General features: G+C 58.5%; 2 protein-coding genes across 9 annotated transcripts in view; one reads left to right on the top strand and one right to left on the bottom strand.

Moving 5' to 3' along the window:
- TMPRSS6 (transmembrane serine protease 6) overlaps nucleotides 1-10903 on the top strand; it is a 13317-nt gene extending 2414 nt beyond the window's left edge. Inside the window, exons 3-10 of the mRNA XM_033233943.1 lie at nucleotides 2002-2198; nucleotides 2630-2728; nucleotides 3708-3821; nucleotides 5288-5404; nucleotides 5674-5842; nucleotides 6990-7261; nucleotides 9318-9454; nucleotides 10102-10903. Coding sequence (XP_033089834.1) covers nucleotides 2002-2198; nucleotides 2630-2728; nucleotides 3708-3821; nucleotides 5288-5404; nucleotides 5674-5842; nucleotides 6990-7261; nucleotides 9318-9454; nucleotides 10102-10260 — 1264 coding nt within the window. The 3' untranslated portion in view covers nucleotides 10261-10903. The remainder of the gene's footprint in view (nucleotides 1-2001; nucleotides 2199-2629; nucleotides 2729-3707; nucleotides 3822-5287; nucleotides 5405-5673; nucleotides 5843-6989; nucleotides 7262-9317; nucleotides 9455-10101) is intronic.
- Nucleotides 10904-12948: 2045 nt separating this feature from the next.
- On the bottom strand, nucleotides 12949-24713 carry KCTD17 (potassium channel tetramerization domain containing 17). 8 transcript variants are annotated; one of them, XM_033234036.1, is made up of 9 exons: nucleotides 24375-24711; nucleotides 23116-23224; nucleotides 19949-20040; nucleotides 18864-18959; nucleotides 16925-17050; nucleotides 15437-15536; nucleotides 15184-15255; nucleotides 14730-14820; nucleotides 12949-13833 (listed from the first exon to the last, which is right to left on the bottom strand). In XM_033234036.1, the coding sequence occupies exons 1-9, from the start codon at nucleotides 24582-24584 to the stop codon at nucleotides 13764-13766; spliced, it is 966 nt and encodes a 321-aa protein (XP_033089927.1). In that variant the 5' UTR covers nucleotides 24585-24711; the 3' UTR covers nucleotides 12949-13763. The 8 variants fall into 8 exon arrangements, 7 of the variants coding, with proteins under 7 accessions (XP_033089927.1, XP_033089924.1, XP_033089928.1 ...); XM_033234033.1 differs by having other exon boundaries at nucleotides 12949-14820; nucleotides 24375-24713; XM_033234037.1 differs by lacking the exon at nucleotides 15184-15255 and having other exon boundaries at nucleotides 24375-24707.
- Nucleotides 24714-24842: the final 129 nt, after the last annotated feature.

Below are 24842 nucleotides of genomic sequence, written 5' to 3'. Positions count from 1 at the left end.
ACAGACTTATGGGGGGCCAGAGTCTAGGCCAGGTCTGTGGAGGACATGGGGGATGTAGGGGGCTCAGACCTCAGAGCTACTGTTGCAGTGGGAATCAGGGTCCCTCCCGCCAAGCAAGCTAGGTGAGCTCTTCTGGGCCCTGAGGCCAGATTCTGATGACACCTTGGTTCCTGCGCTCATGAGCCTCATCTGTAAAATGGGATGACAGCAATTCCTCCCTCCCTGGGCGGAGGTGCTGCTTGAACCTCAGAATCCCCGTGCAACGAGGCCTTGTGATGCCATAGCCGATGAGGCTCAGCCCCAGCCACATACCTTGAGATGTTAAAACAGCCTCAAAGCTCATCTTCAGCTATTCAGTGGCTAGTGGATTGATTAACTTATTGAAAGGTTAAGTGCTACCATGTACTAGAAGTTTTGGGGAGTGCCTGGCCCCTGGGAATCATGGCAGGCTCTGAGGGGTTTTGGATTTGCTGTGGGATATCTCCATCGGCCTTCAGGGCTATTCCTGATGCTCTCTGGATTTCCTTCTGCTTTCTCTGCCAGGGCATTTTCAGCTCTCCCTGCAGAGTTTCAACCTGCGCCCTGGGCATGTTTCCCCCATCTGCAAAGCACTCTGATTTGCTCTGTGGAGGGCATTTCTATGAGCTGATGAAGCTGTCCCCATCTGTTCTGCAAGTGTGTCCCACCTGGGATGAAAAGGAACCCCAGGCTGCTGTGGAGGGAGGGTTCCACTGTTCTCGGGGAGTGGTTACAACCACTCTGTGAAGGCATGCCGCTGCCCACTTACTCTGTGGGAGGAGGTGCGCCGGACTCTGCAGGAGGAGCCTCTGGGCCTATGACCTAGAGATGGGAGGGCTCCTACCTGTTCTCTGGTAGGAGAGAAAGACTCAGCCTCTCTGGAGGTTCCCCCACCTGCTCTGTTTAAACAAGTGTATCTTCTTGGTGGTGTTGTGGCAGGGGAGCAGGGGCGGTGTTGTCCAGCGGATATGAGGTGCTCCCACAGCTGGGGGTGGTCCCACCCCGTGAGGCCATGCATGGAGAAGGTGCTGCCCATCAGCACTAATTTACTGGTCATGGGAGAAGGACTGGTCCTTCCCTCAAACCCACAGTGTCACAAGGAGGCAGGAGGGTTGGTGCTTAAATGGGGAGCACTGCTGCCCCCTCGTCCCACACCAGCCTCAAGGCGAATAACCTTGCACATCTGTGGACAGTGGGCCAGTCAAGGGCTTTTGCCTCGACTGACACATTGAAGCCTTTTGTCAGATTTAAGGTCAACAGAAATAATTTTTCCTTCCTTCTTTCCTCCTCCCTCCCTCCCTCCCTCCCTCCCTCCCTCCCTCCCTTCCTTCCTTCCTTCTCCCTCCCTCCTTCCTTCCTTCCTCTCTCTCCCTCTCTCTCCTCTCTCTCTCTCTCCCCCCTCCCTCCCTCCTTTCTTTTCGATGTAGTTTTGTGCTCTTATTGCCCAGGCTGGAGTGCAATGGTGTGATCTCGGCTCACTGAAACCTCCGCCTCCTGGGTTCAAGCGATTTTCCTGCCTCAGCCTCCAGAGTAGCTGGGATTACAGGCATGCGCCACCATACCCGGCTAATTTTGTATTTTTAGTAGCGACGAGGTTTCTCCATGTTGGTCAGGCTGGTCTTGAACTCCTGACCTCAGGTGATCCACCCAGCTTGGCCTCTCAAAATGCTAGGATTACAGGTGTGAACCACTGCTCTTGGCCAATTTTTCTTGTTTTATGAGGGAGGAAAGTGAGGCTCAAAGAAGGACCCTGACTTGCTAGAACCTCACAGTTCACGGTGACTGTGACTAGAATTGAGTTTATCTGGCAGGCAATGGGAAGCCATTGAAGATTTTTGAGCAGGGGAGTAACATAGCCAGGCTACTTTCTAGAAGATGACTCGGGGGGAACAGTCACCCAAGGAGAAATCAGGGCAGAGGAGGCGCAGTGGGGGTGCAGCTCCCCCTGCCCCTCTGGCTGCCCTGTCCTTGCTCTGTGCACAGGACCCAGGAGACCAGCCAGTGCGGCCCTGACTTGTCTCTGATTCCCCCCAGGCTGTGTGGCCTGCGCATCCTGCAGCCTTACGCCGAGAGGATCCCCGTGGTGGCCACGGCCGGCATCACCATCAATTTCACCTCCCAGATCTCCCTCACAGGGCCTGGTGTGCGGGTGCACTATGGCTTGTACAACCAGTCGGACCGTGAGTATAGGCAGCTGGGGGAACCCCCTGCAGTGACTCCCTGCCTCTTGGCCATCCCTGGAACCACCAAGGGGGCTGTAGGCAGCTGCTTATGAGGCTGAACAAAAGAAGAGAGAGAGAGAGAGAGAGAGAGAGAGCGTGTTTGTGCTTGCACAAATTTATGCAGCTTTGTGTGTGCCATGTGCAAGGCAGCCACACGGGTTTGCAGGAATACACACTCATACATAGCCACGTGTGTTGTGTGTTCTGTGCGTGTGTCTGGATATGTATGTCTGCTTGGAATGTGTACATGGGTGCCCAGGAACACATGTCTGTTGGTGCCTGTCCGTGTGTGTGAGTGAACAGGTGCCTGCATGTCTTTGTGCGCCTTCGGGGCTATGCATGGCCTAACGGCGCCCTCCCTGCCTCCACGGTCCCCTGTGGTTTCGCAGCCTGCCCTGGAGAGTTCCTCTGCTCTGTAAATGGACTCTGCGTCCCTGCCTGTGATGGGGTCAAGGACTGCCCCAACGGCCTGGATGAGAGAAATTGCGGTGAGCAACCCACCCGTGCATCCTTCCTCTCCCCGCCAATCCCTCCTCCCTCCTCACCTTCCCTGCTCTGAGCTGAGTAGAAACCCTACTCCTACATGTAGCTTCCATTATCAACACCCAGGAAGTGGGGTTCTCTGTCGGGGATGGCAAGATGAGACCACCTCGTGGGACAGTGGCAGGGACAAGTGGGGAGCCAGGTCTCCTGACTTCCAGCTCAGAGCTATCACCCCCACCGCTGTCCCAGCCAACCTTCCAAGAAGGAACAGAATGGGTGAGGGAGATGTCCCCCTCCTCTGCCCTGTCAAAGGTTTAAATATGTGGGAAGAGGGAAGCAAGATGTTCATGGCCAGGGGGATGATCCTGCCACGGTGCTGGGGGAGGTGCCTCATATTTGGAAACTGAACATCTTCAAGTTCTGGCTCAGCCAAGTGACCTTGGACAAGTCACCTCATCTGTTTCCACCAATGAAATGGGGTATCTCACAGGGTTGCTGTGAAACTTTGGGTGTAAAGTAGCAGAGAAAGAGGCCGGGTGCAGTGGCTCACGCCTGTAATCCCAGCACTTTGGGAGGCCGAGTCGAGTGGATCACCTGAGGTCAGGAGTTCAAGATGAGCCTAGTCAACATGGTGAAACCCTGTCTTTACAAAAAGTACAATAATTAGCTGGGTGTGGTGGCAGGAGCCTGTAATCCCAGCTACTTGGGAGTCTGAGGCAGGAGAATCACTTGAAACCTGGGAGGTTGCGGTGAGATTGTGCCATTGCACTCCAGCCTTCCTAACAAGAGCGAGATTCCGGCTCAAAAAAAAAATAATAATAATAACACAAAATTAAATTAAATTAAATTAAATTAAAATAAAGTAGCAGAGAGAGATTTGTGATCGGTAATGTGCAATACAGCACACCATCTATAGGCATCGCCAAGCCCCAGCTGTCTCCTCTGGCTTCCTCCCACCTGTCCCCTCTCTGTGTCCCCACACAGTTTGCAGAGCCACATTCCAGTGCCAAGAGGACAGCACGTGCATCTCACTGCTTAAGGTCTGTGATGGGCAGCCTGACTGTCTCAACGGCAGCGATGAAGAGCGGTGCCAGGAAGGTAGGACAGGGCCTGGCTGAGTGTCTGGAGGGACACCAAAGGCAGTCTAGGCCTGCTACAGGCTTCAGCAAAGGTTTCTAGCTTCTCATCCCAACATCCACCAACCCCTCTGTATTTACACCTGTATATCCATGCATCCATCCATCCATTCATCTATCTTCTGGTCTCCAATCACCCTGTCTGTCCATCGATTCATACAGCTACCCATTTATCCATGCATCTACTGACCTTTGCAACCACTGATCTCCCTATCATCAAACAGTCAATCTACCCACTTATTAGTTTGGCTGACTACCTGCCTGTAATGGCCACTGTTCCATCCATCTGTCCATCCATCCATCCATCCATCCATCCATCCATCCATCATCCATTCATCCATCCATCCACCCATCCATCATCCATCCATCCATCCATCTATCCATCCATCATCCATCCATCATCCATCCATCCATTCATCCATCCATCCATCATCCATCCATCATCCATCCACCCATCCATCATCCATCCATCCATCATCCATCCATACATCATCCATCCATCCATCCATCCATCCATCCATCATCCATCCATCCATCCATCTACCAATCCATCCATCTATCCATCCATCACCCATCCACCCACCCATCCACTGATCTCCCTAGCACCCTGTCTGTCCACTGGTCCTTACATCCACGCATTTATCCAACCTTCTAGCTGTCTGTCAGTCTCCCTAATGGACCACCACTCCACCCATTGGCTTTTCTGCTCAATCTTCTGTCTGGGTCTATTTATCCATCCATCCATCTACCCACCCAACTGACCAACTGACCAACACTTGCAGGCTATCCAGCAATAGGCAAGGTGCAGTGAGGAAGTGGGAATAAAACAGCAGAGATGCAGCCCCTGCCTTCCAAGGCTTATCTGTTAGGAGGATACGATGGGTGACTCTCCTGCCGTGTAGATTGTGGAGCAGGGAGGAGGTCAGACATGAAAAGCTTCCTGGAGGAGGTAGGCGTTTGGTCCTTGGTGAGAGCTAAAACTTAAATAGGCAGGAGGAAAGGAGAGAGGCAAAGACCAAGTGGTGGAGTGGAAAGTACTTTACAGTGAAGAGCAGGGAGGAAAAGGTGGCAACCGGGCAGGCCCAGAGCCTGGGAGACTGCCAGGTGAGGTGGGGACTCTGGTCTGAAAGTGGAAGCACAGTTCTGCTTTGAAGTTCCACACCAGATGGGGAGGCATGATCTTGTGGTCAGGAGCTCCAGTCTGAGAATGGAGACACCGCTTTGCACTCAACAGACCAGTCTGAGTGGAGGGGCTAGGGGTGCGGGGGACATGGCCTGCTTTTAGGAAATCTTAAAGGAGATTCAGGAAAAGACTGTCCAGTCACCTCCCGGCTCTTCTGGCTCCATCGTTCCTGCACCCCACTTTGGAAGTCTCCTTTGGGGCTCAGAGACCCACCTTCTGTGCCCTGTCCCCATCCCCTGTCCCAGGGGTGCCCTGCGGGACATTCACCTTCCAGTGTGAGGACCGGAGCTGCGTAAAGAAGCCCAACCCACAGTGTGATGGGCAGCCCGACTGCAGGGACGGCTCAGACGAGCAGCACTGTGGTGAGCCCTGCCTGGCTGCCTGGGGCCCTGGAGCTTGGGAGGGAGGGGGGTGCCCACAGCAGGACACTGGAGGGAAATCTCACCCCTGTCCCCTGGTCTCTCTCTATCCCACCCTCTGCCCCCTCACCTGGGTCTTTATGATCTCTCTCCCTCCATTGTTCTCCTGTTCTCTGTCTCTCCATCCCTTTCCTTCGCCCTTCCTCTCTGTCTGTCTGCTTCTCCCCTTCCCCTCCTCCTCTGTCCACCCTACCACCTGCCCCCATCCCCAGACTGTGGCCTCCAGGGCCCCTCCAGTCGCATTGTTGGTGGGGCCATGTCCTCCGAGGGTGAGTGGCCATGGCAGGCCAGCCTCCAGGTTCGGGGTCGACACATCTGTGGGGGGGCCCTCATCGCTGACCGCTGGGTGATAACAGCTGCCCATTGCTTCCAGGAGGACAGGTAAGTGGGAGGGTGTGGGGGCCTAGGCCATAAGAGGCAAGGGCAGGGAAGGCCAGGCAGGCAGTGCACTGTGTCTGAGCTCTTTGCAGATAGAGGGAAGGGTGCTGAACCCCTCAGACAGGCTACTGTGATGTGGGTTCTAGTCCTGGCTCCACCAGGACCTACTGGGTCCCTGGACACGTTGTTCCACCTCTCTGCCATCTACTTTCGGTATCTTGCTTTAAGTTGGGCCAGTGATTCATTCATTCATCTCATTCACTCATTCAGCAACACTTGTTGTGCTCCTACTATGTGCCAGGGGCTATGCTAGATGCTGGGGATACAGTAAAGGACAGAACTGCCCTACCTCGTCATAAGCTATGACACTCCCCGAGGTGTGACATGAAGTAGCAGGGAGCCCCCAGGGGACATCTCATCAGGCCTGATGGCCATCTTTCCCATCTGCTTGGTGGGCTGAAACCTTCCCCAATCCACCCGCAGACAGATCTGGGCTCCAGATCCTGTCCCCAGAACCTGCATAGGGATCCCCTTTTGTATCCTCTCTGGGGCACAGGTTGCTCTGACCACCTAGCTCTCTTTAACCCCATCCCAGGTAGTACCCTAACCCAGGGATACCCTAACCTAGGGTACCCATCCCAGGGGTACCCTAACCCCTCAGGTAGAGAGACCCGAAGGCTGCCCACCTGCCACGCAGGCAGCTGACTACGGCAGTCCAATTCCTCCACTGTCAACGCCCAGCCCCTCCCCACCAGGACCCACCAACCTCGGGGAACTCAGAGCAGTCGGGGTCCGTAAAGTGCTAAGGAAAAAAGAAATCTGTGTTGAGGGCCTGGCCCTGTGCTACAGTTTTGATACACGGTCTTACTGGATTCTCTCAAGAACAGTCGAGTAGAAAATGCCCTTCCCATTTTGCAGATGAGGTGGCAGAGGCTTAGAGAGGCACACACATGTCTAGGGAGGGATGAAGCTGGGGCCTGGAACCCAGGCAGGCCGAGTGGGTGAAGGCTGAACGCTGTACCACCAGCTAGGCGGCCTTCAGGGAGGGCAGGGAGGGCTGGTGTGGAGGGCACTGTCCCAGGCGGCAGTTGGCTATCCTGAGGGTCCCTGGATGGGGAGAGCAGCTTCCCCCCACCCCACCCCACCCCAGCATGGCCTCCCCGGCGCTGTGGACGGTGTTCCTGGGCAAGGTGTGGCAGAACTCGCGCTGGCCTGGAGAGGTGTCCTTCAAGGTGAGCCGCCTGCTCCTGCACCCGTATCACGAAGAGGACAGCCACGACTACGACGTGGCGCTGTTGCAGCTCGACCACCCGGTGGTGCGCTCAGCCGCCGTGCGTCCCGTCTGCCTGCCCGCGCACTCCCACTTCTTCGAACCCGGCCTGCACTGCTGGATCACCGGCTGGGGTGCCCTGCGCGAAGGCGGTAAGCGGCCCGCACGGGTGGCGGGAGACCGTGCGGATCCGCTTCGCAACACCTGACCTGGAGAAGGGCGGGGCTGGGGGTCCCGGGGCTCCACCCCACAGGCCCTCTACTCCTGGGATTCAAATTGGGCTGAATTTTACGGTACAAAACCACCATTTAATGCGGCCAATAGGCCCCCGCCCCCGCCCTCCTAGCTTCACTGTGGAAGGCCGTTATGTGTGTGGGGCAAAGGGTCAGGTCTGGGGGGCCACTGCCCACGTGCAAGCTCCACCTGCTGCTCCTTGGGCTGCAAGGGCGGAGGCTCTTAATTATTAGCACTTTCCACATCCAGGCTGAATTTTAGGGGAACATGACTTCATATAATCCATCCAATAGCCCTGGGGCGGATGCTGTGGCCCCATTTTATGGATGGAGAAACCAAGGCTCAGAGACATGTTGCTGTAAGTCACACAGCCAGAGAGGACTGGAGCAGAGATTAGAACCCAGGACTGGCTGCCTCCAGAGCCCCCGCTCTTCCTGCTACTGCTCTCAGAAACAGGGTCTCTCCCCTTTCTACTTTCACTAACCAGAGCTGGCCATCCCTGGCGGCCACTGTACAGTTTTGGGGACACAGACCCAGCTGGCAAACCTACAGACATGCCCTGCAGCCTTAATGTTGGTGGCTTCAAAAATGTGTACAATGACTTACAATCTGGAGGCAGGCAAGGCTGCAGAGATATTTTAAGGATGGGAAAGCCGAGGCTCAGAGGAACAGTGACTTACCCAAGGGGATGGCAGAGGTCATGGCAAAGCAAAGGCTGGTTCATTCACTATTCCTTCACTCATTCAGTCACTCAATGACACTTTCTGAGCACCAGCTATGGACCAGGTATGGGGTTAAGGGAAGGGTACATCAGGATGGAGAGAGAACATTCTCAGGGGAGACAGCCAGTGATAAGGGCTGACATGGATGGGGAGGTGCAGGGACAGTGGAGACACAGAGGAGGCTCCTACCTAGGTAGGGTCAAGGGAGGCTTCAAGGGGAGGGTTGTTTAAGCTGAGGCCCGAAAGATGAGTTGGCAACATCCAGACAAAGGGAAAAGACATTCAGGTGAAGACACAGGTGCCAAGACAGGAAGAACCTGAGAACATCCGCAGCCTGCCAGAGGGGCCAAGGTGGGGCGCAGGTGTGCCTGGGCAAAGAGAGCCAGAAGGGCAGACAGGGCCTTGCCAGCCAGTGTAAGGATCTTGGGCCAGGAGTTCTCCCTCCTACCTGCACCTTAGAACCATGCGTGGAGCTTCAAGAAAAACCCCTTGTATCAAGGCTTCCCAGGGGACTGTGATATGCAGCCCTCCTGGAGAAGCACTGGGGTGTACTGCAGAGTTGGGGCTCTGCAGAGTTGTAAGGAAACGGTGAAGGGGTCAGATGTGGGCTTTGGAGACATCCCCAGGTGCTGTAACATAGCAGCGAAGAGCCAGCCAGAGCCCAGAGGTGCCTGAGCAGACAGAGGTGGGGGACAAGACGCTGGAGTAAGACACTCATCCACACGGGCTTCTTTTTTTTTTTGAGATGGAGTTTCGCTCTTGTTGCCCAGGCTGGAGTGCAATGGTACGATCTTGGCTCACTACAACCTCTGCCTCCTGGGTTCAAGCGATTCTCCTGCCTCAACCTCCTGAGTAACTGGGATTACAGGCATGCACCACCACACCCAGCTAATTTTGTATTTTTAGTAGAGACAGGGTTTCTCCATGTTGGTCAGGCTGGTCTTGAACTCTTGACCTCAGGTGATCTGTCCGCCTCGGCCTCCCAAAGTGCTGGGATTACAGGTGTGAGCCACTGCACCTGGCCCTCCATATGGGCTTTGGTCAGGCGCTCTGTCTCCATGAACCCCACAGAGAAAGAGCTAGAATAAAGTGACAGGGAGGCAGAGGGGCAGGTGCAACCCCAGCAGAGGTAACGGTGGGCAGAGCAGGAGAGAAGGAGGCTCCTGAGATGCAAAGGGAATAGCGTTAGAGAGAACAGAGAACAGGGGCTCCAGGTTCCTTAGATCTCACTTCTGCTCTTGACCATGGACAGGCCCCACCAGCAATGCTCTGCAGAAAGTGGATGTGCAGTTGATCCCACAGGACCTGTGCAGCGAGGCCTATCGCTACCAGGTGACGCCACGCATGCTGTGTGCCGGCTACCGCAAGGGCAAGAAGGATGCCTGCCAGGTGAGTCCCCCCGGCGTGGGAGGGAGAGAGGAGAAAGGATGCTGCTCACATCATATGCCTGCCAGGTGGGTCCCCCCGGCGTGGGAGGGAGAAAGGAGAAAGGATGCTGCTCACATCATCAGGGTCTGGCCCTGTGCTCACATCAGCCTGCTGAAGCCTCCCATTCTCCCAACAAGGTGGCGATGGCCACCCTCACTTTACAGAAGAGGAGACTGGGGGGTGGAAACGTTGAGGAGCTTGCCCAAGGTTGCAGAGCCATGGATCAGAAGAGATGCTGTGACGGGCAGGTGTTAGGCTCAAACCCAGTTCTGCTCCTTGCCCATCACAAGGCACTAGGCCCAGGGTCCCACAGTGAGGTGGATGCAGGAAGAAGAAAGGCGTGCCAGCCGCAGAAGGGAGGTAGAGGCAGAGTGGGGGTGTGGGGACATAGCCACAGTTCCAGGAGGGCCCAGGCTGGGTGGAGGACAAAGAGGGCTGGCTTGGGCTCTCTCCATTTAGCAGGCGAGGAAAAAGCACAGCTTTAAGACTGAATGTGAGTCTCTGGCACCCAGTTAATTCCCAACAGTCAGGACTTAATCCCCATGGCCCCTCGTCTGGAAAGGGGGTGTCTTTACCCTGCTTCAGTCCTTTCTCCTTTCCCCTTTCAGGGTGACTCGGGTGGTCCGCTGGTATGCAAGGCACTCAGTGGCCGCTGGTTCCTGGCAGGGCTGGTCAGCTGGGGCCTGGGCTGTGGCCGGCCTAACTACTTCGGTGTCTACACCCGCATCACAGGTGTGATTGGCTGGATCCAGCAAGTGGTGACCTGAGGAACTGCCCCCCTGCAGAGCGGGTCCCACCTCCTGGACTCAGAGAGCCCAGGGCAATTGCCAAGCAGGGGGACAAGTACTCTGGGGATGGGGGGGGAGGCGAGCGGGCCCTGTGGTGGCAGGAGGTGGCATCTTGTCTTGTCCCTGATGTCTGCTCCAGTGATGGCAGGAGGATGGAGGAGTGCCAGCAGCTGGGGGTCAAGACGTCCCCTGGGGACCCAGGCCCACACCCAGCCCTTCTGCCTCCCGATTTTCTCTCCTCCGTCTCCTTCCTCCACTGCTGCCTATTGCAGGGAAGTGGCTCAGCAGCAAGAATGCTGGCTCTACATCCCCAGGAGTGTCTGAGGTGTACACTCTGTATAGAGCCTGCTTGGGCAGCCCTGGCTCCAGAGAGCAGATGCCAGCTTTGGAAGCCCCTGGTCTAACTTGGGATCTGGGAATGGAAGGTGCCCCCATAGGAGGGGACCCTCAGAGCCCTGGGGACTGCCAGGTGGGCCAGCTGCCACCCTAAGCCAAAAAAGGTGGGGAAGCCCTGACTCCAGGGTCCTTGCCCCACCCCTGCCTGCCACCTGGCCCCTCACAGCCCCGACCCTCACCGGGAGGTGAGCTCAGCTGCCCTTTGGAATAAAGCTGCCTGATCCAAGCCCCTCTGCTGGAGTTTGAACGGGGACCCGGGCGCCAGCCTCATGCCCTTGACTGAAGCAGTCCCTGCTTCCAGCTCAGCCTGTTTGACAAGTGACCAGAAGGCCAAGGTGGGCTCAGTGGCAGCAAGCGTGGCCACTGAGGGCTGGGGCCTCTGGGGCAGCTGCCCAGATCCCAGGAGAAATGCCAGGAAGACAATCGTTTGGGGACCCTCAGGTCAGAGGGAGGGATGTGAGGAGCAATGGTCTCCTTTTGGAACCTTAAAGGAAACAGGCTCAGAGAGGCGGTTAAGACATCCTCATGATGGCACTGAGGGTTAGGAGTGGAGGTGGTATAGACTCCTGTCTCCCAGTTCCCCGTCTGCCATGGCCCCCTCCAGCGCGACACTCACTCCTTTTGAATTCTTTGAGTCATTGAGTAGGCACTGTTCTGGGGCCACAGGGGTGAAGGACCTGGCTCCTGACCCCAGGAGCCGCGGGGATGATCCAGTGGGAAGGGGACGGAGGGGAGCGCGGACTGGGCAAGTCAAGGCAAGCTGCCTGGAGGCTGAGACTTGAGCTGGGGTTCAGAGGTAGTCAAGGTGGGAATATCTGGGAGGGATATTCCAGGCAGGGAAAGAGCATGTGCAAAGGCACAGAGTCCTGGAAGAATGAGACACACTAGGACCCAGCAAGCCGAGTGAGTGTTAGAACAGAGCTTGAGAGGGGAAGGACTGAAGAATTCAGAGGGGCAAACTGAGGCGGGATAGCAGAGCCTGGAGTTGAGCCAAGGATTTGACCCTGAAAGTTCTGCGGAGCCATGGTAGGCTCTATAGCATAGGGGTGACATGAGTGGATTCACATTTTGGAACCAGCCTTCGCACCAGTGTGCAGGGAGTGGCAGGCAGGGAGGCTGGTTAGGAGGCCACTGCAGGATTCCAGGAAGGAGAGGATGGGCCAGGACTGAGCAGCGCCATGGGATGGACTGGAGGATGATTTCGGACCCCTGAGGGCAGTTGTGATGGAGCCAGGGGGCCCGCTGGAGGTGAGAGTGGGTGGTCAACTGTGGACAGCTCTTTCTGGAAGCCTAACTGGGAGCGGGAGGGAGAGAGGGCGCTTCAGAGCTTCAGAGGGGCCCTAGACTGAAGAGGGGTTTTTCCAACGTGGGTGCTGCTGCCAGGTCTGTGGGTGAATGAGGCAGAAGGGGAACCAGGGACGGGAAGCACCCACCTGGGTCCTGCCAGGAGGAGCCGGGGCAGCTGGGCGAGCAGGGGGCGTCTCCAGAGCAGGTGGGCAGAACACGCGCAAAATCCCTTGGGTGATCTGGAATCACCCTGGGCCCTATCCCAGTCTTCATGGGAATCCTGGAGGGGTGGGGGATGTGTCATCTGTTCTCCTAACAAGCCTCCTGGCGACTCTTTTGCAAGGATAGTTGAACCCCAAAAGTGAGGCCAGCTTTGAAGTGGAGCGTCCTTAGGGGAAGTGGCGAGGCCCTCCAGGCTTGAGCTGGCAAGAGGGTGCCCCTGCCCCAGCCTATGGAGGGCCTGTGCCCTAGGGGCTCACTGCCCAGTAGGAGTTCCTCGAGCCGCGGGGAGACTTGGCAGGACTGGGGAGTTGAAGGACCTGGCCAGGGTGGGTGGAGGTCTGGGGTCTGGGCTGGGTCCAGCAGGCTCTGAGAAGGGAGAGGGCAGGGTGTTTATATTTCCTGGGATTTCGGGCAGAGGGGTGGCAGCAATAGGGAGGGATGGAGGTGGCCCAGGTGTCAGAATAGAAGTGGGGGTGGCGGTGTCCTGAGAGGTTTAGGATGTGGCAGAGGCAGCCCAGGGCTCTCCCTAGAGTTCTGTTTTCTGGCTCCTGGCCAGGTAGGGCAGGTGCTTTGGTATCTGGCCCCAGGGCAAAGGATATAGCCAGTTCCCCAAGCCCTCCCTGCAACACACCCAGGAAAATGACAACAGAGCAGCATCCTTGGGCTTTCCTCTGGGCCAGAAAGCTGCGTTCCTCTGGGCCAGTCTACCACACCTTGAGTTCCCCAAAAGTGGCCCAGAGAAAGAGAGGGTGACAGCCAGGCTGGGCTGTTCCTTCCGGTTTTATTACACGGTGGGGTCCGACACAGCTGAGAAGCAAGGACCCATCCCGGGAAGTCCAACACAGGCGGGCCCCTGGCTCAGCTGCCACACCCATGCTCCCCGGGCAGTTCCTGAGGCCTCCACCGGGAGTCCTCCACCGGGAGTCCTCCACCGCCCCTGCCCAGCCCCTTCGGCTGCCTCTCCCCGCCCCCGAGGCCAGGCGCTGGGCCAGCAATGCAAATGGCTGGGGATGGGATCACCAAGGTGAAGGCCAAGCCACCTACACCTACTCTGACAGGCCAGCTCCCCACAACCTGCATCCCCAATACCTGAATCTCCATTTGCAAACACAGTGTTACGCCCAGGGGTCGGGCTGGGTCCTTCCCATCCCAGGGCAGCTGAAGGTGGGCGGCCCCTATATACTGCCTGAGGGCCTTCAGGGACCTTGCTCCTCTGTGCACCCTCACAACAACCCTGTGAGGTAGGTGGGGTGGGAGGAGTGACCCCCTGGACTAAGGCTCAAGGAGGCGATGTGACTGAGCCAGGAAGGAGTGCATCCGCCATGCAGCAGGGGAGCCCGGGAAAGGGGACGCGGGGGCTGGAGAGACACAGCCAGACATTGCCACACGTCTGCCATGAGTAGTCGGCTCTGCCCAGAGATCCTGGGGCCCACCTTGGGCCTGGAGAGGTCCCAGGGGGCCCCCGCCCCGCCCCGGCCCTGGAGGCAGGGGTAAGTCACAGCCCCACAGGTGCAGACAGAGGCGGCTTCTTCCTTCTCAGGCCCGGGGCCCACCCCATGGTACAAAAATAAAGGATTTCAGATGGGAACCCCAAGTCCCTGGAGGTGATCTGGGGCCTCACATCCGGGTGCCTCTGGCTTGTAACAGCTAGAAAAAAAAGAGGGGAAGGACAGGAGGATGGGAGGGACAGAGGTGAGGCCGGTAAGGAGGGGGTGATGCAGGGCCAGGGGGTGGAGAGGAGATTGAAGGGGCAGGGAGAGGGAGAGAGAGAGAGACAGTTGAGTCACAGGCTTCCTTCTGGAGAAGGCAATGGGGCTGAGGCCCAGAGAAGGTGGATTCAGAACTGAGTGGGGGAGTAGCAGGAAGGGTGCCCAAGTAACCCATCCAGGAGCCCCATGCCCCGTCTTGGGCTCAGTGGCAGCCACCTACAAAGGCCAGATTCTGCCAAGACTTTTAAGGGGGTGGGATGGGGGTTGGTCAGGCTGGGGGAAGCACTGATGCCCCAGGCGAAAGGAGCCACAGAGAGCAGCCGTTTGTCCCCATTTTAGAGGCAATTGTGGCCCAGAGAGGGACAGTGACTTGCCCAAAGTCACACAGCAGGAAGAAAAGACTGGGGTGGGGGGCTTCTGGGCATGTGGCCAGAAGGGCTTTTTCTGACACTCTGCAATCCTTAAGCCAGCTTTGGCTGACACTTCATAGGCCAAGGGTATCCAAAAGTGGACTATCCTCCCCATCCCCACAGAAATAGGGGATGCCACAAGGCAGTGACACAGGAGCTCCTGGATGTGCAGGGACTCGGCCAAGGCCTCTGGCTTCAGCGGGTCCCTCCCTCCCCGCAAGCCTGGCTCTGGTGCTGATGGGCTGGTGGGAAAGTTCCCATTCCTTAACTTTCTTCTCTCAGAGCTTCACCCCCAAGGCCAAGGTCAGATGAGAAACTTTGGTGGGTGGAGATAATCAGCCGAAAGCTCGGCTCAAGTCCAAGGATCAAGAGATGAGCACCCTCCTCGCTCCACCCCTCCCTCCAGCACCGCCAAGCTACAAACCAGGGATGGCAGCTCTGGGGGCGGGCAAGGGGCCGAGGAGAAGCCCTCACTGCAAGCTCAGCCTCAGGTCTGAGAGAGTGCGGACGGGAACCTGCAAGGAGGAAACGTGAGGAGGAGGCCGGGAGGAGAGGAGGCGGGGCAGGGCCTGCGGCCGGGGCCCAGCCTCAGTGGTGCCCGGCAGGGTTGGTGGGCACAGAGGAGGTGCAGCTGCGCCCCACCTCCCCGGGCTGGGAGGCAGGAGGTACCAGAAGGGGCGCAGGAGGCGGCAGGCAGGACGCTCTGGGATGCAGGGCCAGGGGGCCTGGGTGGAGGGCACGGGAGGCTGGGACCAGGGCAGACCCGGGATGGAGGCGTGAGCAGGCAGAGAGAAAACCCGGACAGGGGCAGAGAGGGAAGAGGCAGGGTGCAGATGAGATCCAGGAGGAAGAAGAGGTGGATGAAGATGAGGCAGGACCTCCAGCGGGAAGCGCAGGAGGAGGCAGTGGTGGGAGGGAGAAAAGGTTAGCGGGATCCTGAGATGACTGGGCTGCAAAGAGAAAGTGAGAGAAGGGATGGTTATGCGGGTGAGGCGCCAGGCAAGTGGCTGAGCTAACCCTGGTGCCCCCCCAGCAGCCCCGGGGCCCCCGGTTCTGCAGCTGGCTCCAGCAGGGAGTGGGCGGGAGGCTCCGACTTTGCTTAGCAATCATTCTCCTGGGGGTTGGCTGCACCTTTCTCCTGTGCATCTGCCTCCACCTGCACCTGTTCCACCTCCACCTCCTCCACCTCCTCCTCCTGCTGCTGCTGCTCCTCCAGCTGCTCCTCCGTGCTCTGTGAACCAGCCGGCGGACCCAGGGAAGAAAGAGTGGAGATACTAACAGAGAGGCCAGGGCCTGCTGGCTATCCCCAAAGACCCGGTCTCAGGCAAGGTGAAAGGGACCTCAGGAGAGGGAAGGGCTCTAGCCACAGAAGCTGGGGGCATCTTCTCCGGTCCCCTGGGCAGCTTGGGGAGGGCCTGGGGAAAGCAGCTGAGGATGGGGTGCTGTGGTCATGCTCTGGGGTCAGCCTGGCTGCTGTTACATAGAGTGAGGCTACAGCGAGGGGATGAAGCAGAACGGGGAGGGTGTGGGACTGGGGTATCCCTGAGGGGTGTCTGGGAAGGCCTTGTTTGGAAAGACTGCTCCTGAGTAGAAATGTGGCCAAGGAAGCCCCAGGGCAGACACCACCCAGATCTGGGATGCCACCAGGTCTCTGACACCCCAGGTCCAGGGGCTTTGGCCCAAAAAGGCAGAAGGAGCAGGCTCGCTCTGCACCCTTGCAGGGCAGTGCCAGTCGTGGCAGTGGTGGGGGTGGGTGGGCAGGCAGGGTGCGTCACAGCAGGACAGGGAGGCAGACAGACAGACAGACAGGAAGCCAGAGATAAGCCTCCACTGTGCAGGGTTGGGCCCCAGGTGGAGCAGCCTGCCTTCTTCCCAGCCTGGTTCATGCCTGCTCTGTGGCTCTGCGAAGGCCCTTGGGACTTCCCACCACAGCACTGTGTCCAGGGTGGCAGGACCCCCGCTCAGCCCCTCCCCACCGTGGTACAGTGGATGCTGCCAGGGCACTCTCAGGAGGCTGCCTCAACAGGCCAGGCAGACACACAGGACTGGCAGCCACCAGGCTGCCCCCATCCTGCAGAGCGGCCAAGGAGGGGGCCTGGGAAAGGGGCAGGAGTTACAGCGGTGGCTTCCCCATCCCGGCTCAGGCCAGCTGGGGACATGCACCCGTCCCTGGGGAATAAACGGACATGTGGGATCCCAGAAGTTCCAGGTTCCAAGGCACCACAAAGAGTATGTGATCCTCCCCTCTCACTTCAGAGAGCACAGCAAAGGTGCCAGGAGAGGACAAGCCCTGTCCTGAGTCATACAGAGTGCCACGCTGTGCCCTGACCCCTAGTCCATGCCACAGTGCCTGGTGGCCACTATGCGGCCCCCTTCACGCAGCCTCTGAGTCCACTCCGGCCGCACCCTCGGGATGCTCTCATCTCACTGCTCCCAGCCTGGGCCTGGGTAACGGCAGGTGGCATGGGATGGATGGCGGTGGCTGTGAGCATGGGGTTGTGCATGGGCAGCAGGGGTAGAGAGGTGGAGGGATGGTGCGGGCGCAGGGGCGGCAGAGGCGGAGAGGGTGGAGGGAGACAGGAACCTTCTCTGGACACAGGCTGAGGCGGGTGGGCTCACCTTGGTTTTGCGGCTGGACTCTGAGCTCAGCCCATTCGGGGAGCTGTGGAGCTCCTTGGACACCACACACAGGAACTCCGCCTGGTCCTCGCTGCCGTAGTTGTAGGAGGAGCCGATGTTCACCAGCTAGAGGGGCGGAGCATGGGGAGAAGGACGCAGGTTGGTGTTGGGGGCCATGGGGCCGGGTAGGGCAGACCTCGGCACTCAAATCAAGATACCAGCTCAGGTTCTGATCTTGTGGCTTGCCGGGCCCACTCCTGGGTTTGTAGAGGGCACCCCTGGGCAGGAGGATGGAGTCTTCCCCCTTGCAGCCTGTGCCCGTGGTCTGTGCCCCAGGACCAGCCTCTCCGCCTGGCTTGGCTCGTCCGATCCCTGGCGGAGGGTGGCGGCATTACTGCTGTCCCCACCAGCACCCCGAGCCTAGCCCCAGAGCCAGGGGCCCCTTTTCTAAATGCAGGCGGAGGCCTCTAAAGGGCAGCTGTGCCCCGTTCCAGATGTGGCTGACACAGCCCCAGGACAAGGTTACAGGGTGGCATTCACAAGGTGGAGCCCCACAGAATATTCCCTTCACTCCTGGAAGCAGAGGTGGGATAGGTGGTCCACTCCTGAGACCAAAGGGCCAATGACCAATGGCCCCTGGCCTGTTTGCTCAGCCTCTGAGAGCCTGTGCAATTGCCAGAGACGCCCAGAGGCTCTCAGAGTGGCCCTGCCTTTGTTCCAGGGTCCCTAGAATAACCACGCCCATAGAGCCCTTCTAGCTAAGAATAAGAAAGTTCTTCCAGGTGATGAATCTCATTCAGCTCTCAGGGACCCTGGAGGGACTCTCAGGCCTGCTGAAGGCCTCACAGCCAGGAAGGGGTGGAGCAGGGAATGGCATCGGGGGTCCCAAGTCCTTTCTGAGGGTCGCAGACTTCAATATGGATTTCTAATGATTTGCACGACACTAGTGCCAACATAGGGAGTCCTATGGAGGGCTGTAAGCTTTACTGATGGCCCTTCTCATCTTCACAACAGTCCTACAGAGGAGGTACTGTTAGCCCACCTCACCGATGAGGAAATGGGCCCGCGGAAGAGATGCAACTTGCCCAACATGGCAGGCATGTCCGTGGCGAGGCCCAGGGGTGAAGCCAGGCCTCTGGCTCTGCACTGGGCCCATTCTTCCATCCCTCCAGGCCATCCTGGGGGCCCCGACCTTCTGCCTTGCAGTCTCCATGTGCCAGGGAGCGTGTGGGTGGGTGTGGAGAAAGGTTAGCCAAGACCTTCTCCTTCTCTAAAGGCACTTTTGACCCTGGGCTCACTTTCTGGCTCTGCTCCTCTGGAAACCTGAGAGGTGGGAGGTCAGCTGCATGACTAGGGATAAAGTGCTTTGGGATAAGGATCTCGCGATGGGTAAACTGCATCTGGACTGGGAGGAACCATCGCTCACCACAAAGACCTCACGGGAAGCCACTGCTTTGGGCTCCCCTGCATGTTGCAATGCTGGCCGCTGGGCATATCCCCTGCAGAGACCCTGAAAACTGTGCGTCAGGAACTGCTAGATCACATGGTGCTGACTCAGTTCTAAGAGGCGCTGACTCCAGGTGGACTCCACTCACCTATGTGGATCTGGTCTCCTTGTACCTGGGCTGTCACTTGGGGGCCAGAGACTCGCTCATGCTGCCAGATAGATCACCACCTGGTTGCTGTGAGGACTCCCACCAACAAGGATGCCCCGTGCTGCCCTGTGGCCACTGGGGCTCCTGTCCTCTCTCTCTCGGTCAACCTGCCACAAAGTGTGGTCTCTCCTAACCTTCTTTAGTTTGATTTCAGAGGACCCCTGGGGCAGGGGGGACTGTGGTGGGGAACCCAAGGCTGGGGCTGCAGGAAGGGAGGGGCCTGCTTGGTCAGAGGCCAGGAGGCCCCAGGGTGGTCCTGGTGGCACGCCCCGTCCCCAGCGCACCTGCTCAAAGCGCCAGCCATCAGACATGGTGGAGACCATCTGTGTGAGCTCCTCCTCCTGGCACTGCAGCACGCGGTACACGTGCTTAGGTGGGACCTGTGAGCAGAAGGGTCACATAGAGGGCACCTGTGGGAGCACCAGGCACCCCAGGAGGGGCATGAGCACCTGCTGCCACCACCCCCGCAACATACCTAAAGAAGAAGAGAGGGAGAGAAAGAAGAGGTGGCTGGGGGGAGGCAGCCATGCTCTGAGTACCTGCTCCTCACCAGGCATTCACCAGACACCATCTCACTTCATCCTTCCAAGAATCCTAGGCATTATGGGACTTTCCATTGAGGCTCAGAGAGGTCCAGTTACTTGCCCAAGGTCACCCAGCTCAAGGGTGGAGACAGAACCAGAACACAGGTAATTCAAGAAAGAACATGGGTGGGGCTTGGGGAACATTCTGGGTCACCCTCAAGGAGTCAGGCCCTCAAGGAGACACGGAGCCTCCCCTCCTCAATCCCGTGGGCCTGGGAGATGGTTCCTCACTACCTGTCCCCCAAACCTTACACATCCCCAAGAGCAGTCGGAAAATCTCCCTCCCTCTTCCTGCAGACTGGCCAGGGAGGCCCAGGCTCCAAGCTCACAAACACCAGCCCCAACAGCCTGTGCCGAGCCTACCAGGCGACCATCTGATGCCACGAAATGCACAATTTGCTAATCCTGCATTGAACCCTGCAGGGCACCCTGTACCTCCACACTGACCCCCTTCTGCCTATGAGGAAGGGATGGGGGTGCCATTCCCATCCCTCTCTATCCCATAAGAGGAAATCAAGGTCCAGAGAGGGCGAGCCTGGCCCAACGTCACACAGCAAATGGGGCTGAGACAGGGACTGAACCCCAGTGTCCATCTCCCAGTCTGGGGCTCTGCTGGCCAGCCTGGGAGCCCAACAACCATGCCTCTCCTTACAGGCCAGCCTGGTCTCCCCATGATAAACACTGGTCCTGTCTTTTCCAACCTCCTCTGCCTCCCGCCCCGGTCTCCCAGCCTCCCTCTCCCCACCGGCCCCTGCCCTGGCATGTATGTTGCCCCTGCTCCGGACCTGGGTCACCGTGTAGTCCTTCTCTTCCATCCGGTCTTTGATGATGCGGATCAGTGGGCCGATGTTGTAGAACTCGGCTTCCTCCAGGACCCCTGGCACAGACAGAACGGACCCCAGGTCACTCCTTCTGCCTCCATGCCCCATTCTCCTCTTGTTCCCTCCACCCCGAAACCCACCTCCTGCTCCGATCACCCACCCTGAGGGTGAGCTGAGTGTCTATGAGGTCAGGGGTCAAGCAAAAGGGAGCATTTCCTTCACTGGATCCCACACTTCTTGTGGAAGGGGCTGAGAGGCTGCCACACAGCTCTGCTGGGCTGAGCACGGTGACCCAGGGGCACCTGCCAGGCCACAGTCTGGGGCAGCTTTAGGGCCATCAAGAGACAGCAGGGTCATTGGGACTGATCCCGAGAATGTCACCATGAGCAGGGCCCTGCCTAACTCCCGATCATGTGCTCCTATTTATTAAGCACACTCTAAGTGCTAGGTGCATTACATTTTTGAATTCTCAGAACTAGAAGGAGGTACTTTCATCATCCACTCTGAACAACTGGGAAAACTGAGGTTCCCAAAGAGAAGCAGCTTGTCCAAGGTCACACAGCTGGTAAGTGGCAGAGGGAACTCAAGCACCGCAGACTCCAGAGCCCATGTCTTCCCACCGTAAGTACATACCCTTGTGACCACACGTTCCCCCAACTGCCTCACTTTACAGTTTGCAACACCCCACACAAGCTCATCACAAGTCCCAGGGATATGAGGAGAGCCGGCCTTACCATCCCCATCTGACAGTTAAGTTAATCTGGGAGATGAAGATGTCAACCTACTAGTGAAGCGATGAGCCTCCAGCTGTTTCGACTCCCCTAGGCTCCCAGAAGGCAGGGGACCTTCGGGCCCTTTCCTTGACTGGCCTCTGGGCTCCCTGGGGACAGGGCTCATTATGAGCTGAATGTGTGTGTTCCCCAAAAATCCACCTGCTGAAAACCGTGATGGGATTAGGAGGGGAGGTAATGAGATCAGGGTGGGATCAGTCTTCTTATAAGGAAGGCTGATTGGATGTGAGGGTGATCTGGCTGTGACATCTGTCACCCCACTGAATCGCCAGGGTTGATTTAGCGAATCTAGCTGGCTAGGTGCATGTCCCCTTCCTCCCTCACCACTCCAGGTGTGTCCCTCCCAAAGCTGCCAGCTCCGTCGAAGAGGCGACCACCCCCAATAGAGGACCAGTCTTTGGTCAAGGGTGTGTGAGTAGCTGCGCTGCCCTGCTAGAACCTCCAAACAAGCTCTCGAGAAGGGCGGGCGGGGGCTAGCTGCCTCTCTTTCTGCCATGTGAAGACACAACCAGAGGTCAGCAGTCTGTAGCCCAGAAGAAAGTCCTCACCAGAAGCTGCCACAGTGCCCCCATCGCGGGTTTCTAGCCTCTAGGACCGAGAGAAATACATTTCTGATTTTCACAAGCCACTCAATCTACGGTACTTCATGATTGCCGCCTGAAATGGCTAAGATGGGGCTTACATTTCTGATCTGCCCTCTGTCCCCGGTGCCCACACAGGACCGAACACAGAGCAGGAGGTCAGGGAGTGCCGCTACCCCATTGCGAGAATTATCCCCAGTGTCCTGGGCAGAGCCCTGCAGGTGGCAGACAGCTAGCACCGCATCCCACATCCACCGGCCAGGCACTGAACTCCATGATGCATTGCTATTAACTCCTTTTATCCTCATGACAGCTCGGTGAGGTGGGTGCTATGGTCCCCCATTTCACAGATGGGGGCATGGAGGCACAGAGGGGTTAGGTCACTTTCTCAGTGTCACACAGCTAGTAAGTCTCATCTCAGATCCTCTGGCCCTTGGATGAGCCCTAGCCCTGTGTGATCCCCTAGCCCCCGGACAGCCCTGTGTGATCCCCTAGTCCCCGGACAGGCCTGTGTGATCCCCTAGCCCCCAGATAGCCCTGTCTGATCCTCTAGCCCCCGGAAAGGCCTGTCTGCAGGTGTGGGAATAGCAGGGCTTTGAGAACGCAGGGCACCTGTGTAAACAGGTGCTGGCTGTGACGCAGCTTGGGTGTTTACTTCCTTCCCAGTGGGGCCCGCTCCTGAGCCTAGGCCACGCCCATGGTATCTGTGCTCCCCCAGGGATTAACAGGGAAGCTGTAGGGTTCTGCAGGGCCAGGCACCTACAGTGGACTCTGGTGTTGTGGCCCTGACCTGCTAGAGAGTTGCTGGGCCTCCAGCCACTGTGTCCCCTAGGGCTCACGGAGGGCAGACCATGGCCCAGAGCAGGAAGGCACGCACAGATGCAGGTGCTGTCTGTGCACAGGATTCACGACATCTCCCTCCAGGAGGCAGATCACCACCCCAATTTAACAGATACCAGTGGAGATGCAGCGAGGAGAAGTGGCATGTTCAAGCTGGTCTGGCTGGATCAGCTGACCCAGAGCCACACCCTGTGTCCCAAAGAAGAGTTAACCTGGCATTGACTGTAGTCCTTGCCCCTGGCTGGGGCTCTGCTAACAGGTCATTCTCCCAGACACGGCTTCCCCACTGTTTGTTAGGCCCAGATAATGGGCATATCCAGGGCCTCTGCCACCTAGGCCTGGGGATAACCAAAGCCTCACTGGGAAGCAGACTCCCCCCTCCCCTGCCTCCACCCACAACCAGCACTGTGCTGCACAGGCTGCCAGACTTGGTGAGTAGTCACCCACTCCACCCACTTACAAGCCCTCACCAGGCAGCATTGGAGATCCTGGATCAGCCAGAGAAAGAGAGAGAGAGCTCCCCATGCCTGTCAACACCAAATTCCTGTCACCCTAGCCTCCAGATGTGACGGTCCACATCTGGCTTCCTAGGAGGCCAGAGAGAAAGGGCATCACAGCGCACAGCAGAGGCCACAGGGCATTGCTGACTTCCTCCACCCCCTGCGCGTGTGTCTTTGTCACCTCCCTGACAGTACCCTGGGAAAGCTTGAGCCCGTCCGCTTGGCAGAGCCCCAGGCTGGGCACAGGCAGATGCTTGGGAAACAGACTCGTCCGGATGGGAAGAGGCAGGAAACAACAAAGCAGGCAGATGGCCATCCTGGTTGTCCAAATGGCTTGGGGCCTCCATAGAGGGCCCTGGCAGGCTGCAGAGGGCCGGGCTAGGATGTGGGCCCCAGGCCAGTCCCCTGAACCAACTCACCCTCCTCAGCCATGTCCTTGTCCAGCACCAGCTTGCCATGCCGGAGGAAGTTCAGGATGGGCCCGAAGTAGGTGGGGTCACGGTCAATGAGGTAGGCCCCGGTCTCATCCTATGGAGGTGAGGGATGCTCGGTGAGCGAAGAGTGAGGCCTCTCCCAGGCCAACCCCGCACATGCACAGGGAGGGAAGGCGAGTCCAGGGAGAGCTCTTCCCTGGATGGAGCAGGCACAAAGGAGCAAAAAGGCACTGGGGTCAGATGGACCTGAGTTCAAACCCTGCTTCTGCCTTTTCCTGAATGTGTGACCTTAGGCTAATGATTTGGCCTCTTTGAGCCTCAGTCCTCTCCCCATAATCAGGGGTCGCTGTGAGCATCTGGTGACAGGAAGTCTGAGTGGCAACTGGGGCAGCACAGGGCTCGGCGAATGTCCCTCTTAGAAGCTGTCCCCTGATGCCAGCCCCACTGTCGTCCCCAGGTCCCTAGGCTTTCAGGGGATGTTTACAAATTTCCAAAGAAGCCACTATCTCACTGGACACTCAGGCGGGCAGGGAGGCAGAGTGGGCTTCCATGCGACTCTACAGAGAGATGGGAGACATTGAGAGGTCAGGCGACTTGCCAAAGGCCACAGCATCGGAGGGTCTCGGATGGGGGACAGGAGACCTTAGAGGTCATCTTCAGATCAGCCCTTCGTGTTAGAGATGAGGAAGGAGGCTGAGCGCAGTGCAGGGAAGGGTCCGACCCAAGGTCGCAGCAGGCAGTGTGCAGCAGAGTCAGGGTGGGTGCTCAGAAACAGTGCCCGCTGGGCCAGCTCTCCTTCTAGATTCAGCCCGCTCACAAGGCGCCCCAGGGTTCCTCCATCCAGTTAGCTCCCTGCACCCCTCCGCCACCCACATCTCAAAGGGCAAGAGAAGTAGCCTTGTCGACCCCTTCCCCAGAGCAGGAGTCCCCTTTGGGAGGGAGGAAAGGCCCCAGGTCTCTCCCTGTCCACTGCCCCAAAGGAGAAGGAGAGGCCCCGATCCAGGGCGGCTGGAGAGCTTCTAATGGCCGCGACCTGCGTTGTCCCGTTGCCACGGCAATGGGCACATCCCTCACTACCAGACCCACCTCCCCCTTCCCTCCTCCTGCCGCTTCTTCCCGCCTCCAGTTCCTCGGAAATGAACCCAGCCGGGTCCCCAGCCTGGCGGGCGAGCCAGGCCCGACAGCCCTGCGTCGGGCCAGCAGAGGACCCACCGCCCGCTCGCCGCCCACCCCGGGGGCCTCACCCGGTCCGACTGCAGCTCTTCCCCCTGGCACAGGCGGCTGAGGAAGGACTTCTGCTCTCGGCACAGCGTCTGCCGGGTGGTCAGGAACACCGTGCCCCCCACGTTGAGCCGCACCCACTTGCCCCAGCCGCCTGCGGCGCGGCCGCCCGCCCCCGCCGGCGGCGCTGCCTCTCCGGCCTCCATCCTCATCGCCGGCCGCGGCGTCTGCATCCTCCTCCCGGGCGCGGGGGGCGGGAGGGGACCACGCGCGGGGCAGGCCGGGAGCTGTAGTCCGCGCCTCCTGGCTCCGCGTGGGCCGCGGGGAGGGTCCCGCCCCGCGCTGCTCCCGCCCGGCGCTGCTCCCGCCCCGCGCAGCTCCCGCCCCCGGTTCCGCCCCCGGTCCCGCCCCGCTTCGCCCTCTCCCTGCAGGCCCGCAGTCTGGACTCGTGAAACCAAATCACCGTGTATGGGGAAGGTCGAACTCCCGAC

This window comes from Trachypithecus francoisi, unplaced genomic scaffold (assembly GCF_009764315.1).
Source record: "Trachypithecus francoisi isolate TF-2019V2 unplaced genomic scaffold, Tfra_2.0 Lachesis_group14, whole genome shotgun sequence".
Lineage (NCBI taxonomy): Eukaryota > Metazoa > Chordata > Mammalia > Primates > Cercopithecidae > Trachypithecus > Trachypithecus francoisi.
The sequence above is the reverse complement of the archived record's forward strand: the minus strand, read 5'-3'. Positions and strand labels throughout refer to the sequence as shown.